The sequence below is a fragment of the Muscardinus avellanarius genome, assembly GCF_963383645.1.
Source record: "Muscardinus avellanarius genome assembly, chromosome: 1".
Lineage (NCBI taxonomy): Eukaryota > Metazoa > Chordata > Mammalia > Rodentia > Gliridae > Muscardinus > Muscardinus avellanarius.
The window spans coordinates 58,169,007-58,186,471 of record NC_137786.1 but is presented as its reverse complement, the minus strand read 5'-3'; the positions used below and the strand labels follow the sequence as shown (position 1 = coordinate 58,186,471).

Here is a 17,465-nt window from a genome sequence, read left to right as displayed (position 1 = left end):
TTTTTTTTTTTTTTGGTGGGTCTGAGGATGGAACCCAGGGGCATTCGACCTCAGAGCTATACCCCTGTCCTATTTTTTATTATTTTGAAACAGGGTCTCACTAAGTTGCAGAGGGCCTCACTGAGTAGCTGAGGCTGTCTGTGAACCACTGTCTGGTCTCAGACTCCCAAATGCTGGGATTACAAGTGTGTACCACTACCATGCCTGGCTTCCAGCCCTAGTTTTTAGTTTGTCTGTCCGTCCGTCCGTCCATCCATCCATCCATCTACCTATCTATCTACCTATTTATTTTTGGTGGTACTGGAGATGGAACCCTTCTACCTCCGGGCTACACTCCCAGACCTATTTAATAATTTATTTGGAACCATGATCCTCCAGTCTCAGCCTCCCAATGCTGGGATTACAAGCATGCGCCACGTCGGTCGGTCGGTCGGTCGGTCTCAGCCTCCCAATGCTGGGATTACAAGCATGTGCCACGTAGGTTGGCCGGTCGATTTATTTATTGGTACTGGGGATGGAACCCAGGGGCTTTCTACCCCTGGGCTACACTCCCAGACCTATTTTATATTTTATTTGGAAACAGGGTCTCATTAAGTTGCTGACTCACTAAGAAGCTGAGGCTGGCTTTGAACCTGTGCGATCCTCCTGTCTCAGCCTCCTAAGTGCTGGGATTACAACTGTGTGCCATCATGCCCGGCTTAGTCTTTTTATTTTTGAAACAGGATCTCAAAAGAGCTGTGAAAGGCCTTGCCAAGTACAAAAGGCTGTCTAAGAACCATGATCCTCTGGCTGCCTCCTGAATACTGGGATTATAAGCATGTGCCACCATGCCCGGCAACCTTGTTCTTCTTTATTGCTGAGTACAATTTCATTGTGTGGATATTCCATAATTTTGTTATCCATTCATCTGTTAATGGACACCTAGGCTGGTTCCATAATTTGGCTATTGTGAATTGTGCAGCTATAAACATGGAAATGCATAGAATACTGTAGTTCTCTGATTTTGATCCCTTTGTAGATACCCTGCAGTGGTATAACTGTGTATGACAGATACATTTCCAACTTTCTGAGGAATCTCCACACTGATCTTCATAGTGGCTGAACTAATTTGCAATCCCACCAGCAGTGCAGAAGAGTTCTGACTGGGGTTAGATGGAAATCTCAGTGTTAGTTTTGATTTGCTTCTCTCTGATTGCTAATGATGCTGAACATTTTTTCATATATTTATTGGTCACTTTTATCTCTTCATGATGAAAGAAGTGTCTCTTTAGTTCAATTGCCCATTTCTTCACCAGGTTATTTTTTAGGGTAAAGTCTTTTGAGTTATTTGTATGTTCTAGATATTAGTCTTCTCTCAGAGGGATAAGTGGCAAAGATCTTCTACCATTCTGTAGGCTTTCTCTTTAGACTTTCAATGATTTGTTGTTGTTGTTGTTTTTGGTGCTGGGGGTTGAGCCCAAGGGCATTCTACCTCCAGGCTACACCTCTGGAACTATTTTTTTAAATTTTTATTTTAAAACAGGGTCTCACTAAGTTGCAGAGGGCCTTATTAAGTTGAACCTGTGATCCTCCTTTCTCAGTCTCCCAAGTACTGGGATTAGAAGCATGCACCACCACATTCGGCTAGATGGTTTCCTTTGATGTGCAGAAACTTTTTAGTTTAATACCATACCATTTATTGTTTTATTTCCTGAGCTATGGGAGTCTTGTTGAAGAAGCTTCTACCTGTGGCTACAAGTTGGCAGTGTTAGACCTTTGCCCTTCTCTAGTAGCTTCAGATTCTCTAATCTAATTTCTAGGTCTTTGATTCATCTCAAGTTGACTTCTGTGCAGGGTGAGAGGTATGGCTTTAGTTACATTTTTCCTACAACTGGATAACCAGTATTCCCAACACCATTTGTTGAAAAGGCTAATTTTCTCCAATATATGCATTTGGCACCTTTGTTGAAAATTGATTAGCTTTTAGTGTATGGATTTGTTTGTATCTCCTATTCTGTTACATTGGTAATTGTTTTTGTACCAATACCGTGTTGTTTTTATTACTATAGGTCTATAGTATAAGTCAGAAATTGAATTTGTAGTCAGGAATTATGATGCCTTCTGCATGGTTCTTATTTCTGAGAATTGCATTAGCTATTCTGGATCTTTTGTTTTTCCATATGAAATTTGACTAATTTCTCTAGGTCTGTGAAGTATGACATTGATATATATATTTTTGTGTGTGTGTGGTACTGGGGATGGAACCCAGGGCCATTCTACCTTCAAGCTACACCCCCAGTCCTATTTTTTTATTCTTTTTTTTGAAACAAGGTCTCACTAAGTTGCAGAAGGCCTCACTAAGTAGCCAAAGTTGTCCACAAACCACAATCCTCCAGCCTCAGCCTCCCAAATGCTGGGATTACAAGCATGAGCCACCACGCCCAGCCAACACTGATATTTTGATAGGATCTGCATTGACTCTGTAAATGACTTTTGGTAGACATTTTGAAAATATTTATTCTGCTTATTCAAGAGCAAGGAAGATCTTTTTTATTTCCTAAAATCATCTTCACTTTCTTTTTTTTCTTGCAGTACTGGGGGTGGAACAAAGGGGCATTCTACCTCTGAGCTACACCCTCAGCCTAATTTTTTTATTCTTTATTTTGAAACAGGGTCTCACTGAGTTGCAAAGGGTCTCTCTGAGTAGCTGAAGCTGGTTATGAACTGTGACCCTGTCTCAGCCTCCCAAATGTTGATATTACAAGCATGCGCCACCATGCCTGGCTTTTATTCTTTATTTTGAACACTAAGTAGCTGAGGCTAGTCTCGAACCTGCAATCCTATCTCAGCCTCCCAAGTTCTAGGATTACAAGCATGCGCCACCATACCCAGCTTCACTTTCTTTAATTTTCATTGTAGAATATCTCTTTGGACATATTTTATTGGTTTTGAGGTTACTGTGAATGGAACTTTTTTCTGAATTTCTTTCTTAGTGGATTCATGGTGATTGGCATGTAGAAAAGCTACTTTTTTTTTTTTCCAGCACTGGGAATGGAACCCAGGGGCATTCTATCTCCGAGCTATACCTCCAGTCCTGTTTTTTAGTCTTTTTTATTTTTTGAAAAAGGGTCTCACTTGAGTTGCAAAGGGCCTCACTAAGTAGCTGAGGCTGTCCATGAACAGCAATCCTCTGGTCTCCGCCTCCCAAATGCTGGGATTGTAAGCATGTGCCACCAACGCCTTGCCTAGGTTGATTTTTGTATCCTGGTATTTTTCTGAATTTGTTATTCAGCTCTTCTAGCCTTTTGGTTGAGTTTTTTTGGTGTGTGTTTTGTGGTACTAGGGGTTGAACCCTGGGGCTGGGCTTTGATGGCCCAGGGACACTGGCCCTGATCTGCTGGTTATGATCACAAGGAGCTCTCAGTCACTGGCTGGCCTGCATTCATGACAGGCCCAAACTTTGCTGGTGGAAAGTATTGAGTTTCCAACCTGCAGCTGTGATCACAGGAACCCCTGCTGGCCCCTGGGCTCCCTGCTTTCAGGGCCCAAACTCTGGTAGGGAGAAACTGTACTGTTCTGAGCCTGGGGCTGGGTAGTTCAGTTATTTAGCCCCAGGGATGCTACTGCTGTTCTGGGAAGCTTCAATCAAGTGAGACCTTCTTGGCCTTTGGCCTTGGTGCATGTAACACCCAAACATGACCAGGCCTGCAGCTCCGATCCTGCAGCTCAGTAGGTTGGGCTATTTCACTCCACAGACACCTCAGCTCTGTTGATTGATGAAGACTCTACAAGGGCAAGGCAAAATTCAGACTCTAGGTCCTTCCCACTCTAATGTCCCTAGGGGCTGTCTGCTAATTCATGTTTCTGCTGTGTCTCACTGTAGCCCCCATCCCTACCTCCGCAGGGATGACTTGCAAACTCATAGACCCTGAAAGTCTTTTAGTTGCTACACAAGTCCCTGTGGTTGTGCAGGGCAGGCTCCCACTGGGACAGTTTGTTAACTTGGAGTCCCTGCAGGCAGAAACGAATTCAGCTAAAAATACAGAATTTTGTGCATGGTCTAGTGGGATGTCTGGGGAGTCAGGTCTTTGCTGTGTGTGTGACTGCTTTTGACGATGGTCTGTAGTCACTGGCCGAACAACATTCTGCTGCTTCTTTGCTGGAGTTGGTCTTGATTGCTCCAGGTCCAAGCAGCTGCCAGCCTGGCCTGGGCTCACCAAGACAGCACCACCGTCACTCTCCACTCACCAGGTGAGCTGGGCCAAGATCTCTTCAGTCCTCTGTTCTCTCTGCTGTCTCGACTCCACTGCATTTTGGCTATCATTGTTCTGCTGAGTTCTGGTTGCTTTTCTTTCCTTGCCAAGAAGCAATCTTCCTGAGTTCTGAGTTTTGGAGCACCTAAAACTCACTGTATCCCTCTATTGTGTTGTCTCTAATCCTATCCTATTTTCTTCAATTACAGTTTTTCTTTTTTTTTTCCTTTTCTGTGGTACTGGGGATGGAACCTAGGGGCTTTTTACCTTTGGACTACACTCCCAGACCTATTTATATTTCATTTGGAAACAGGATCTCACTAAGTTACTGAAAGCCTCACTAAGTAGTTGAAATTGGCTTTGAATCTGTGCGATCGTCCTGTCTCAGCTTCCCAAGTACTGGGATTGCAAGCATGTGCCACCACACCTGGCTCACCTGGTGAGTGGAGATTCATGGTGATTGGCATGTAGAAAAGCTACAATTTTTTTTTTTTTTTTTTTGCAGCACTGAGGATGAAATCCAGGGGCATTCTATCTCCGAGCTATACCCCCAGTCCTGGCTCAGAAGTATTATTTTTCAAGGTATTTTAGCATGATATAAATTAATCCAGACTCTCACTGTATTTTTTCCCCCAATAACAACAGTAAGCACAAAGAATACTAACCTTTAAGGCCAAAGATTTGTATTCTTTTTTTGTGTGTGTGTGTGTGTGATACCTGGGGGCCTTCTACCTCTGGTCTATAACCTCAGACCTGTTTATTTTTTATTTGGAAAGATGGTCTTGCTAAGTTGCAGAAGCTGGTTTCTTTCTTTTCTTTTTTTTTTTTTGCAGGTTTGGGGATGGAACCCAGGGGCATCCTACCTCCGAGATACACACCCTGCCCTACGTTTTTTTAGTTTGAAACAGGGTCTCACTAAGTTGCAGAGGGCTTCACTAAGTAGCTGAAGCTGTCTGCGAACTGTGATCTTCCAGTCTCAGCCTCCCGAATACTGGGATTACAAGCATGCGACACCACGCTCAGTGAGGCTGGTTTCAAACCTGGGATCCTTCTGTCTCAGTCTCCCAAGTATTGGGATTACAAGCATATGCTACCATGCTTGGCTAAAGACCTAGGTTCTAACACCCTGTCGGTTATCCACTGCTAACTCTGAAAGAGCAATTTAGCTCTTTATCTATTAAAAAATGAGGTATTAAATTTCTTCTAGCTCCAAATTTCACAGTAATTTGGAGTCTTCACAGTGCTTCCTGCTGCAACTGAGGGAACACAAAGAATACTGAAGCTGGAGTAAAATTTTCCAGCTGGTTCTTTTTTCAGAAAATCTACATATTCAGATCATTATGTGTATACTGGCCACATAAAAGTTGACAACTTAAAAATATTAAAAACCTTACCCTGTGTAGAATCCAGTGTTGATGTAAATATTCTAATCCTTGAAGTGTCATCAGCATGTAGGCTTTAATGTGTGCTGGTGTCAGCACAAGACTATTATCCTTTATTATAACCTGTAAAACAGATAAAAAATATATATATAGGTATACTTTATTATCTCAGATTAACTCTACCACATTAAAACATTTAAAAATTTAAACTAATTGTACCCATATAGTAGAATCTCCAAGAGATATTATCCAACTTTCTCAAAGATTATTTGGGAGGCAGAGTCAGAATTTCTAGTTAGGTGCTTAAGAAAGAACATTTGCAGTTTGATAAAGAGCAATGTTTCGCATCCTACATCTTTAGCATAAAGGTAGCAGCCATCTGTGCGTTCCCTTTTTGAAAACTGCATTTGGTATTCCTTTAGAAAACCACCTCATCTTGGCCCATCCATATGGTTAGGAAAAGACTGACCTCCACCTAAGGCATCCAGAGGTAGGCACATGACTGACTCAGGCATGGCCTTATCATACTGCAGCCTCCCAGCCCAAGACTGACTGCCTTGGGGACACATGACCTAAGACAAACAGTCAGCCTCACCAAATCCTTGTGCTAGAAAGGAGGAGAACAAAGTACATTGTTACCTCAGGGATTATTAGACTAAGGTTATAAGTCTGAAGCCTGGACCACAATACCTAGAAAGTGAGCCCAAGAATGAATGTGATGAAAGAGAAAAACACAAGAGCTGAGTTAAAGTGTAAGACTCAGTTCAAAAGGCATTCTTTGCAAGCTGTGCAATGTCAGTTTAGTCACACTTATCAGTTCCTTTGTATTCCTGAGTTATTCCTGAGTTATTCATTCCAGGTACTACCAAAGTTTGTTTATACATTTACTAGATGAAGAACATTCAAGTTGTTGCCAATTTTGGTGATTACAAATAAAGCTAAACATCTGTATACCAAGTGATTTCTGTTTCGGTAATGTTTTTGTTTTTTTGGCTAAATTATCTGTGGCATTTTGCTATATCACAATAGTATTAATTAGTGATGATAGTCACAATACTAGTGATACTATTACAGATCACAAGATTGACAGTTTAGCGCTAGTGATGAACAGAAAGACTATGAACTTCATTGTCACAGGTGTATACATTTAGGTGTTCCTTATGCTATTTGATACTGTGTTGTGTGAAATCCTTTTTTCCTTTGATATGGTTGGTGTGTATTTAATTGTATAAGAAACTGCAAACTGTTTCCAAAGGGACTATATCATTTGAATTCTTACCAATAATGTATGAAAATTTCAGTTCTTCTACATCCTTGGATTATTAGCTTTTGAGACTCAATATTAGTGAAAAAGATGACATTTTATAATTTTAGAAAGAAATTTGACTTTCAAAAGTATAAGTCTGTCATAATATGGGTAAAAACTCAAAATTATAATGGGTCTCGTGATTATTTCTCTACAAATGTCAATAAGCTATACGGAAATTGGCAGACAGAAATGCTAATGAAATACAAATCTCTGTACTAGACACCACAAATATAGCTAAATGACACAAGAACTCAGGAATCCTTTTGACTTCAACCATTCAGACTTCTTTTTTTCCTCCCTCCTTCCCTCCCTTCTTTTTTTCGTTCTTTCTTTCTTTCTTTCTTTCTTTCTTTCTTTCTTTCTTTCTTTCTTTCTTTACTTTCTTTCTTTTGCAGTACTGGGAAGGGAACCCAGGGGATTCTACCTCTGAGCCACACCCCAGCCCTATGTTTTATTCTTTATTTTGAAACAGAGTCTCACTGAGTTGCAAAGGGCCTCACTAAGTAGTAGCTGAGGCTGTCTGTGAACCGTGATCCTCCAGTCTCAGCCTCCCGAATGCTGGGATTACAAGCATGCGACACCACGCCCGGCTTTAAATCCAGATTTCTACAAAATTATTTTTTAAAATATTGTGTCTTCTTGGGTAGAAAATAAGTATTTTTGTTCTCCTTTGGTAAACTGGAGAAAAATTTCTCTAGAAATCTTTTTCTTACCTCTAAGTCAGTTTCCATGAAATCAAAGACAAGGCTAATATTTGATTTATGTCCAAAAGCATCAAGGAGCTGCAAAGCAAAATTTAAAAAAAATTAAATTAAAAGCGATTCCCTATTTTATACTGTTGGCATGACAACAACAGACCAACTGAGGTACTTTTTAAAAATTTAAACAAGGGCCAGGTGTGATGGTGTGTGCTATAATCCCAGTATGAGGGAGCCTGAGACAGAAGAATCAAAGGTTCAAGGAGAACTTCAGCCATTTAGCAAAGCCCTGTTTCAACATAAAAAATAGAAAGGACTGGAGTGTAGCTTGGGGTAGAATGCCCCTGGGTTCAATCTCAAGTACAAAAGAAGAAAAACAAAAACAAATGAAAAACTTCTGAAAGCATTTGACTGTTGATAATTTCCTATAAAGACAAAATAATTTTTTTTTTGGTACTTGGATGAAACCCAGGGGCATTCTACCTCCAAGCTACACCCACAGCCCTATTTTTTATTCTTTATTTTGAAACAGGGTCTCACTGAGTTGCAAAGGGCCTAAGTAGCTGAGGCTGTCCTTGAACCGTGATCCTCCTGTTTCAGCTTCCCGAAATTCTGGGATTACAAGTATGCACCACCACGCCTGGCTCAAGCTGGAATAATTCTATTAAAGTTGACACTTGTAGGAGTTGAGAATGATGGTGCACTCCTGAAATCCTAGTACTTGGAAGGCTGAAACAGGGAGAGCACAGGTTCAAGGACACAACCTCAGCAACTTAGTGAGGTCCTTACAACTTAATGAGACCGTTTCAAAATAAAAAATAAAATAGGCCTGGAGTGTAGCTCAGAGGTAGAACTACCTTTGGGTTCAATCCCTAGTTCCAAAAAATAAAAAAAGACATTTGTGCTTTTATTTATTTATTTTTTTGACAATACTAAAGAAATTAGTGTCTTGAGGCACAAAAATATTAAAATTTTTGTTACATTTATTGATTTTAGTTTTGCAATGTTGGAATCAAATCCAAGGACTTGTGCATGTTAGGCAAGCAATCTACTACTGAGCTCTGACCACTCAGTCCCTAAACTATTTTATTTTATTTTAATTTATTTATTTTTGGTGGTACTGCGGGTGGAACCCAGAGGCTTTCTTTTCTGGGCTACACTCCCAGACCTATTTTATACTTTATTTGGAAACAGGGTCGCACTAACTTGCTGAGAGCCTCACTAAGTAGCTGAGGCTGGCTTCAAACCTGTGTGATCCTCCTGTCTCAGGCTCCCAAACACGGGGATTACAAGCGTGTGCCACCACGACCAGCTCCTAAATTATTTTATAAAAACATGAAATACTGAAGCTTTTCTCCCACATCTTGGGAGTTATAATGAAGAAATAAATTAACAAAAACTTCACCTCAGTCACCAATTTTAAAAAAATTTCCAAGCACAAGACTTAACCCATTTCTCATTTAGGGGGAAAAAAGTATAGTTTGCTGCCATGTTCGTTTAATCTTACAGAAATATGTCCTTTGAGGCTAAAGCAAATCTGACTGTAATTCATTGACTGCAGTGTTTCTGTATGGAGTACATCAGGTAAAAATTTATTTATAAGAATGCTGTTGGCCAGGTGTGGTGGCGTACACTCATAATCCCAGTACTTGGGAGACCGAGACAGGAAGATGGCTAAGGTTCGAAGCCAGCCTCAGCTACTTAGTGAGGCTCTCAGCAACTTAGTGAGACTCTGTTTTCAAATAAAATAAAAAATAGGTCTGAGAGTGTAGCCTGAAGGTAGAAAGCCTCTGGGTTCCATTCTCAGCATCACAAAAAAAAAAAAAAAAAAAAAAAAAAAAGAATGTTGTTTGGCTAGGCATGGTGTTGTACTCTTTTAATCCCAGTACTCAGGATGCATCCTCCTGGATGGCAGGCTAGCAGCCAGCCTCAGCAACTTAGTGAGACCTTGTTTTCAAATAAAAAATAAAACAATGGTAGGGGTATAGGCTGGAAGTAAAAAACAAAAACCCAAACCTGGAATCTACTCCAGTATCTCTCTCTCTCTCTCACACACACGCCATTGACCTTGTGCAATAAAATCTTGGCCTTTGATTGGCCAGTAAATATGAAAGAAGTGTTGAAAAAATACAGACACCAAAGCAAAAGTAAAATCTTTTATCCCAAAAGACCATGTCATTCAAAACATCTCCAGCTCAGGTTTTTGCACAGTAAGGCCTTCAGCAACTTAGAGCCAGGCATAGTGGTGTCGCTTGCAATCCCAGCATTTGGGAGGCTGAGACAGGAGGATCATGGTTAGCAGACAGCCTCAGTTACTTAGTGAGACCCTCTGCACCCTGTTTCAAATAAATAAAAAATAGGGCTGGAGGTGTAGCTCAGAGGTAGAATGCCTGGGTTCCAGCCCCAGTACTGAAAAAAAAAAAAAAAAAAGAAAAAGAAAATACTTATCAGGCAGATAAACTCTTAAACTTCCTTTTCAAGAGTCATCTAGAACAATTCATCTTGCTGAATCATCAATCAACATTCACCACAATCAGAAAAGACAGGGTCCCAATTATCAAACAATTTAAGTTATACTCACACCAATTATGTTTGGATGACTTAGCTCCTGCAATAATTTTATTTCTCTTAAGGCTGTCCTATTTATACCTAAGTAAAAAGACAAAAGCAAAATGTGAACTACAATTCTAAAGTCTCAAACCTTCTTATAAACATATACATATATGTTTTATATATATATGTGCACATATATATACATATATATATATGTGTGTGTGTGTATATATATATATATATATCTCCAAGTTCCATTACACACACACACACACACACACACACACACACACACACGGTTACGCTCCAATCAGATTTTATTTTTTTGTTTTGAAACAGGATCTTGCTAGGCTGCTGAGAGTTTGCTACATTGCTGATGCTGTCCTTGAATCTGTGATTTTCCTGTCTCAGCCTCCCAAGCACTGGGTAGGATTATAGTACTTGGATTAAATAGGTTCTTTTCTCTTGACCAATGAAAATATTAAGGGAAGATTTTTTTTGTGTGCTAAAAGTAAACTAGTGACAAGACAGTTTTTTCTTTTCTTCTGGTTTTTTTTTTTTTTTTTTTTTTTTTTTTTTTTGCGGTACCAGGGATGAAATTCAGGGGCATTCTACCTTCGAGCTATACCCTCAGCCCTATTTTTTTAAAAATATTTTATTGGTGCATTATATTCATACATCATATTGGGGTAAAAAACTTGTGTGGACATACATGTACATATCACCCATTTAGTCCCTACCCAATTTCCACCCCATTCCCTCCCCATCCCTCCTTCCCATGGTGGCTTATTGATTGACTTCGATATGTTTAAGTACATTGTGTGTGTGTGTTTTAGAGAATTTCCTTCTCCCCCCCACCCCCATCCCCGCATTTAGGTTATCTTGTTTGCTCCTCTATAGGATTTTCTTTTTCATCTAGAGTTCCTCCTATGACCCATTTCTCCTTAGCTTTGGTGGTACTGAGGTTCCTGGAAACCCTGTACCTCCGGGCTACACTCCCAGAAACCTATTTTTTTTTAAATACATTTTTTATTTGGAAACAAGGTCTCCTAAACCAGCAAGGTTGGCTTCGAACCTGAGTGATCCTCCTGTCCTGCCTCCCAAGCCCAGGGATTATAAGCGTGCGCCACCACGCCCGGCCCTATTTTTTATTCTTTATTTTGAAACAGGTTCTCACTGAGTTGCAAAGGACCTAATTAGCTGAGGCTGTCTGCAAACCACGATCCTCCTGTCTCAGCCTCCTGAATGCTGAGATTACAAGTGTGAGCCACCATGTTGGCTACAAGACAGAATCTTTTCTAACACAAAGGATAGAATTTAAAAGAAGATTGAGTACTGGCACTTACACAGATGATAGTTCCCCATTTCCCAGTACTGGAGATTTTAACCAGGGCTTCCCATATGTTAGGCAAACATCCTACCACTGAGCTACATCCCCAGGGCTTTTTTTCTTTTCGCAGTACTTGGGATGGAAACCAGGGACATTCTACCTCCGAGCTACACCCCCAGCCCTATTTTTTTTTTTTTTAATTCTTTATTTTGAAACAGGGTGTCACTGAAATGGGGTCTTGCTAAATTGCCCAAGCTGGCCTTGATTTTGAGTCCCTCCTGCCTCAGGCTCCTGAGAATCTGGGATTATAGACATGTGTCACCCTGCTTCGCAATGGATGCCTTTATGTGGCGGGTGGGTGCAGAGGGGTTCTAGGGATTGATCCCAGAGGTATTCTAGCCTAGCCCTTTTTATTTAGAAACAGTGTCTCACTAAGTTGCCAAGGGCCTCACTGCATTGCTGAGGCTGATCTAGAATCTTCAATCCTCCTGTCTCAGCCTCCCAAGTATTGGAATTATAAGTGTGTGCCACTACCCCAAGATAAAGGATATTTTTTATAAGAAATATTTTGTGATGACTAAACAGGACTTACAACTCTAACAAAGCTCTGGAAGAAATAAATCATTTCCCCATAGTGAATTTTGTGTATTTCCACAAAGACATAACCTAATTTTCAAAGTACTCAGAAGCTCAGAAACAGAAAAAGCAATGGCTCATAACAACTAAAGCACTGAGGACAGCAGAACGACCTACTAATAACCTTGTTGCTCTCCATTTACTTAATAATTTGAATGCTCCTCTGAATTTAAATGGTAGAAACATCAAGTCCTTTCTCTATCCTAAGTCTATTTTCGTTCTTTTGGGATACTGTAAAAACTCTAACCAGCATCCATGCTCAGCCTTATTAGTACTTTGCTCACTTCCTCAGAATGACCAAAAACATTTCTCATTTTGACAAATTATACGACATACTTACCATCTTTAGCTTCTGATCTATGTCCAAGTTTTATCTGGTAGAAAAGAAAAACACACATTAAAAATGTGACTGGGCGTTGTGGCACATGCTTGTAATCCTAGTACTTGGGAGGCCGAAACAGGAGGATACCAGGTTCGAGGACAGCCTTAGCAACTTAGTAATGCCCTCTGGAACTTAGACCCCATTTAAAAATAAACAAATAAAATCGGGCTGGGGATGTAGCCTGGAGGTAGCATGCCCTTGGGTTCCATCCCCAGGACCACAGAAACAAAAAATGAAATGTGTGCTAAATTACGTAGAATTAACATGCAATTTATACTTTAAAAACTTAGCTATGGCCGGGCTTGGTGGTGTATGCTTGTAATCCCAGCATTTAGGAGGCTAAGAAAGGAGGATCCGGGTTCGCAGCCAGCCTCAGCTACTTAGTGAGGCCCTTTGCAATTCAGTGAGATCCTGTTTCAAAATAAAGACTAAAAGCTGGGTGTGGTGGCACACACTTGTAATCCTAGCATTTGAGAAGCTGAGACTGGAGGATCGCAGTTTGTAGACAGCTTCAGCTATTTAGTGAGGCTCTCCACAACTTGGTGAGACCTTGCTTCATAAAAAAAAAAAAAAAAAAAAAAAAAAAAGGGCAGGGGGTATAGCTTGGAGGTCGAAGGCCCCTGGGTTTCTTCAGCAGACTCACACACACAAAAAAGTAAAATAAATAAAGAATTTTAAAAAAGGGCTGGGGATGTAGCTTGGAGGTAGAATGCCCCTGGGTTCCATCCCCAGTACAAAAAAAAAAAAAAAAAAAAAAAAACTTAACTATGTAGTAAAACCATATAGTAACTCTTTGGCAGCTAGCATTAGTAGGCAAAAAGGGAGTGAGAATCATGAAATAAAAGCACCTCAGTGGTATAGCACATACTTGGTATGTACAAAAACCTTAAAGTTGACCCCTAACACCAAGAAAAGAAAAAGGCAACATTAGTAATACTTCAAAAATCAGCTAGGGGCATAACTCAGGGGAAAACAGCTTGCATAGCACATATGAGGCCTGTGTTCAGTCCTCAGTACCACACACAAAATGTTTAGCTGGGCATGGTGGTACACATCTACAAGCCTAGTACTTGGGAGGCTGAGACAGGAGGACCACAGGTTTCAGCAATTTAGCAAGGCCCTCAGCAACTTAGCAAGATCTTACTTCAAAATAAAGAATAAAAAGGATTGGATGTGTAGCTCAGAGGTAGAATGCCTCTGGGTTCAATTCCCAGGCAAGTACCATCATGTCCTACTCAGAACGATTCTTTACTTCACAGTCTATTGGGAGAGTTAAGTGAAGGAAATTTAGGTTAAAGTGCCTGGAACACATAAAGTTAGCTATATATGACTACAATCTTTTGGATGAATATAAGTTTAAAAGCTACATATGTATTTTTTTTATGTGTGTGTGTGTTAGTGGGGATTGTACCCAGGGGTATTCTACCTCCCCAGACCTATTTTTAATCCATTTGGAAACAGGGCCTCACTAAGTAGGTGAGGCTGGCCAGGAACCTGGAATCCTATCTCAGCCTCCCAAGTACTGGGATTACAAGTGTGTGCCACCACGCCCGGCTTATGAAGTCATTTTTGGAAATGCATCACATCATTATTGTAAGTGTTAATGAAAGCCTTCATGTAAATCTATATGAAAGACAGAACGGGATGCAAATAGAGCAATATAAGTGACCTGAAAATAAATAGTTCTGAAAACCGAACAGATATGCAGTATGTGTTCCTTTAGCCAACTCTGAGTTTATGCAGCAAAAATAACACGCAGCTTCCTCTTCAATTTAACTTGCATTGATGGAACAAAAACTGGTGCCGCCCCCGAGTTCCATCTTGGAATACAAGGCACTAATTAATGCTATTGTCTCAGAAAATGACAACAGTAACTCATTATCGGAGTGCAGTCAAGAGTAGTAAAAGGCCACCAAACAACTTATAATACAGATATCTTCAAGGGCACTTGAGGGGGGAAAAAAATTAACTTACTTTCTTAATGGCGACAATTTGGTTGGTGTTCTTATCTCTAGCCTTATACACCGTAGCAAACTAGAAAGAAGACCAGGAATAAGGTTACGTTTGTGGGAGTTTTTGTGTGTGCGTGTGCTGCCTTTTTGTTTTTGCTTTTTATTTTACACTAGAGAAAGCAAAGACCCCCCCCGCCCCGGGTTCAGGAGCGGGCTCGCGGCGGCGTGGAACGTGGCTGGGAAAGTCCACGTCCCGCTCCAGCCGGTTCTTCAGGAAGCCAGGCGGCGCCCCGCGGGGTCCCTCGCAGGGTGTCAGAGGACGCGAAGCGGCCGGCGGCCTCCCCAGGAGGAGGAGCAGCAGGCCAGTTCTCTGGCTTCCAGGAGAACCTGCAGAGGTGTGCGGGGCACCGAGCCGAGCGCTCGGCCCCGGTCCCGGGGAGAGCCTCACCTGTCCCTCCCCGAGGAAGTCCAGCTTCTCGTAGCGCTTCGCTCGAGACTTCACGTCTACAGCCATCAGGCGCCGACCACCGATTCCAGTCAAAACGGGAGCGCTCCCCACACAGCAGGAATTTAAAGCCACTAGAAAGCCTCCAACAGCCACTTCCGCTCCCCGGAGTTACGTCCTAGGAGGTCCGCCCCACTTCCGGGCTGGGCGGGGTCGCTGCTAAAAGGGCCCGGCGGAGACCGCACTGCCCGGCTGGGCGGGGCGGGGCCGATGCTGCCCCGCCCCGTCACGTGGTGCCTGTTCGTGCCGGAAGCCGAGCGTTTTTTTCGTGGCTTCTGTCTCACCGTTACTGTTTCAACTCCGTTATTTTTTTCACTTCCAGGGACAGGCCCGCCTTCTGACACACGTTGTTGTGATTTTAGTATTGGGTAGGACTGTATGACTGTGGAAGGCTTCGCATTATACCCTATACCCCATCTCACTTTCTGGTTCTTGCTCAAGAGCGTCCTGTCGCCACGGTTGCTAGGGACGCCAAACCCCGCGATCTCTCCGTAGAGGCGTGCCAAGTTTTTAAGGGCTGGTACCGAGCAAAAGCCAGCCGGGCGTGGTGGCGCACACTTGTAATCCCAGCATTTGGGAGTCTGAGACAGAACGCTCGCGGTTTACGGAAGCCTAAGCATTCTACCTCTGAACTACACCCCCAGTCATATGTGTGTATGTATATATACACACACACATATATATATATACATACATATATACATATATAATTTTTTTGTAGAACTGGGGATGGAACTAAGGGGCATTCTGCCCATGGGCTACACTCCCAGACCTATTTTATAATTTTATTTGGAAACAGGGTCTCTTAAACCAGCAGAGGCTAGCTTTGAACCTGCGCGATCCTCCTGTCTCAGCGCGGGGATTACAAATGCACCACCACGCCCGGCTTTATTCTTTATTTTTAAACAGGATCTCACCGAGTTGCAGAGGGCCTCACCAAGTGGCAGAGGCTGGCCACAAACCATTATCCTCCTGTCTCAGCCTCCCAAATATTGGGATTACAAGCTTGTGCCACCACAGATCCCCCAGCCCTATTTTGTTTTTATTTGAAAACAGTGTCTCACTAGGTTGCTGAGAGTCTCACTACTCTATGAGACTGTCATCTCCTGTGATCCTATCTCAGCTTCCTAGGTACCGGGATTACAATCCTGCACCACCGTGCCCAGCTCCTTTTTTAAAAATCAGTATTAGAAATTAAACCCGGTGACTTTCTACTTCTGAGCTACACCCCCAACCCTATTTTTTTCTTTATTCTGAAACAAAGTCTCACTAAATGGCAGAGGACCTCATTAAGTAGCTGAGGCTGGCCTCAAACCTGCAATCCTCCTCTCAACCTCCCAAGTACTTGGATTATATGTGTGCATCACTATGCCCAGCTCCTACTTTTTTTTACTTTGAAAAAGGGTCTCAATTGTTGAAGGCCTCAAAAATTTTTAAGACTCATTTGGGTGCAGTGGCACATGCCTGTAATTCTAGTACTTGGGAGGCTGAGACAGGAGGATCTCGGTTCATGGACAGCCTCAGGTACTTAGTGAGACCCCTGGCAACTCAGTGAGACCCTATTTCAAAATAAAGAATAAAAAGCTGGGTGTGGTGGTGCCGGCTTGTGATCCTAGCATTTGGGAGGCCAAAACAGGAGGACTGCAGACAGCCTCAGCTAGTTAGCGAGGCCCTTCACAACTCAGTGAGACCCTGTTTCAAAAATAAGAAAGACTAGCTGGGCATAGTGGTGCATGCTTGTAATCCTAGTGCTTTGGGAGGCTGAGACAGGAGGATCACACAGGTTGGAAGCCAGCCAGACTCAGCTTCTTAGTGAGGCTCTCAGCAACTTGGTGAGACTTTGCTTCCAAATAAAGTATAAAAAATAGGTCTGGGAGTATACCCCGGAGGTACAAAAGCCCCTGTGTTCCACCCTCAGTACCACGCAAAAAAAAAAAAAAAAAAAAAAAAGACTAAAAAATAGGGCTGGGGGGGGGTGTAGTTTTGAGGTACAATGTACAATGTCCCCTGTGTTCCATATCTGGTACCTGCAAAAACAAAAACAAAAAAAGCTGGGTGTGGTGGCGCACGCTTGTAATCCCCGCACTTGGGATGCTGAGACAGGAGGATCAAAGCCAGCCTCAGCTACTTAGTGAGGCTCTCAGAAACTTATTGAGACTCTGTTTCCAAAATAAAAAATATAAAATAGGTCTGGGGGTATAGCCCGGAGGTGGAAAGCCTCTGGGTTCCACCCCCAGTACCACCAAAACAAAACAAACAAAAAAAAAACCCGCAAAGAAACAAATAAAAAATAGGTGTAGCTTAGAGGTAGAATGCCCCTGGGTTCCACCCCCAGTACTGCAAATAAATAAATATAAAATAAAAGAAGTATGACTACAATGAATCAATAAAAAAATTAAAAGAAAAAATGGCTGGAGGTATACAGCTTAGATGTAGAAAGCCTCTGGGTTCAATTACCAGTGCAAAAAAATGAAGTGGTTAACTCT

At 41.9% G+C, this 17,465-nt stretch overlaps 1 protein-coding gene across 2 annotated transcripts in view; it reads right to left on the bottom strand.

Moving 5' to 3' along the window:
• CDK7 (cyclin dependent kinase 7) overlaps window positions 1–14,988 on the bottom strand; it is a gene marked incomplete at both ends in the record, with an annotated part of 30,167 nt that extends 15,179 nt beyond the window's left edge. The window contains 6 exons of one of the 2 annotated variants that reach the window (XM_080695680.1): window positions 5,627–5,737; window positions 7,637–7,705; window positions 10,203–10,270; window positions 12,481–12,514; window positions 14,497–14,556; window positions 14,923–14,988. In XM_080695680.1, the coding sequence (XP_080551806.1) occupies window positions 5,627–5,737; window positions 7,637–7,705; window positions 10,203–10,270; window positions 12,481–12,514; window positions 14,497–14,556; window positions 14,923–14,988 (408 nt within the window). The remainder of the gene's footprint in view (window positions 1–5,626; window positions 5,738–7,636; window positions 7,706–10,202; window positions 10,271–12,480; window positions 12,515–14,496; window positions 14,557–14,922) is intronic. The other variant, XM_080695681.1, reaches the window with a different exon arrangement.
• Between the last annotated feature and the right edge of the window lie 2,477 nt (window positions 14,989–17,465).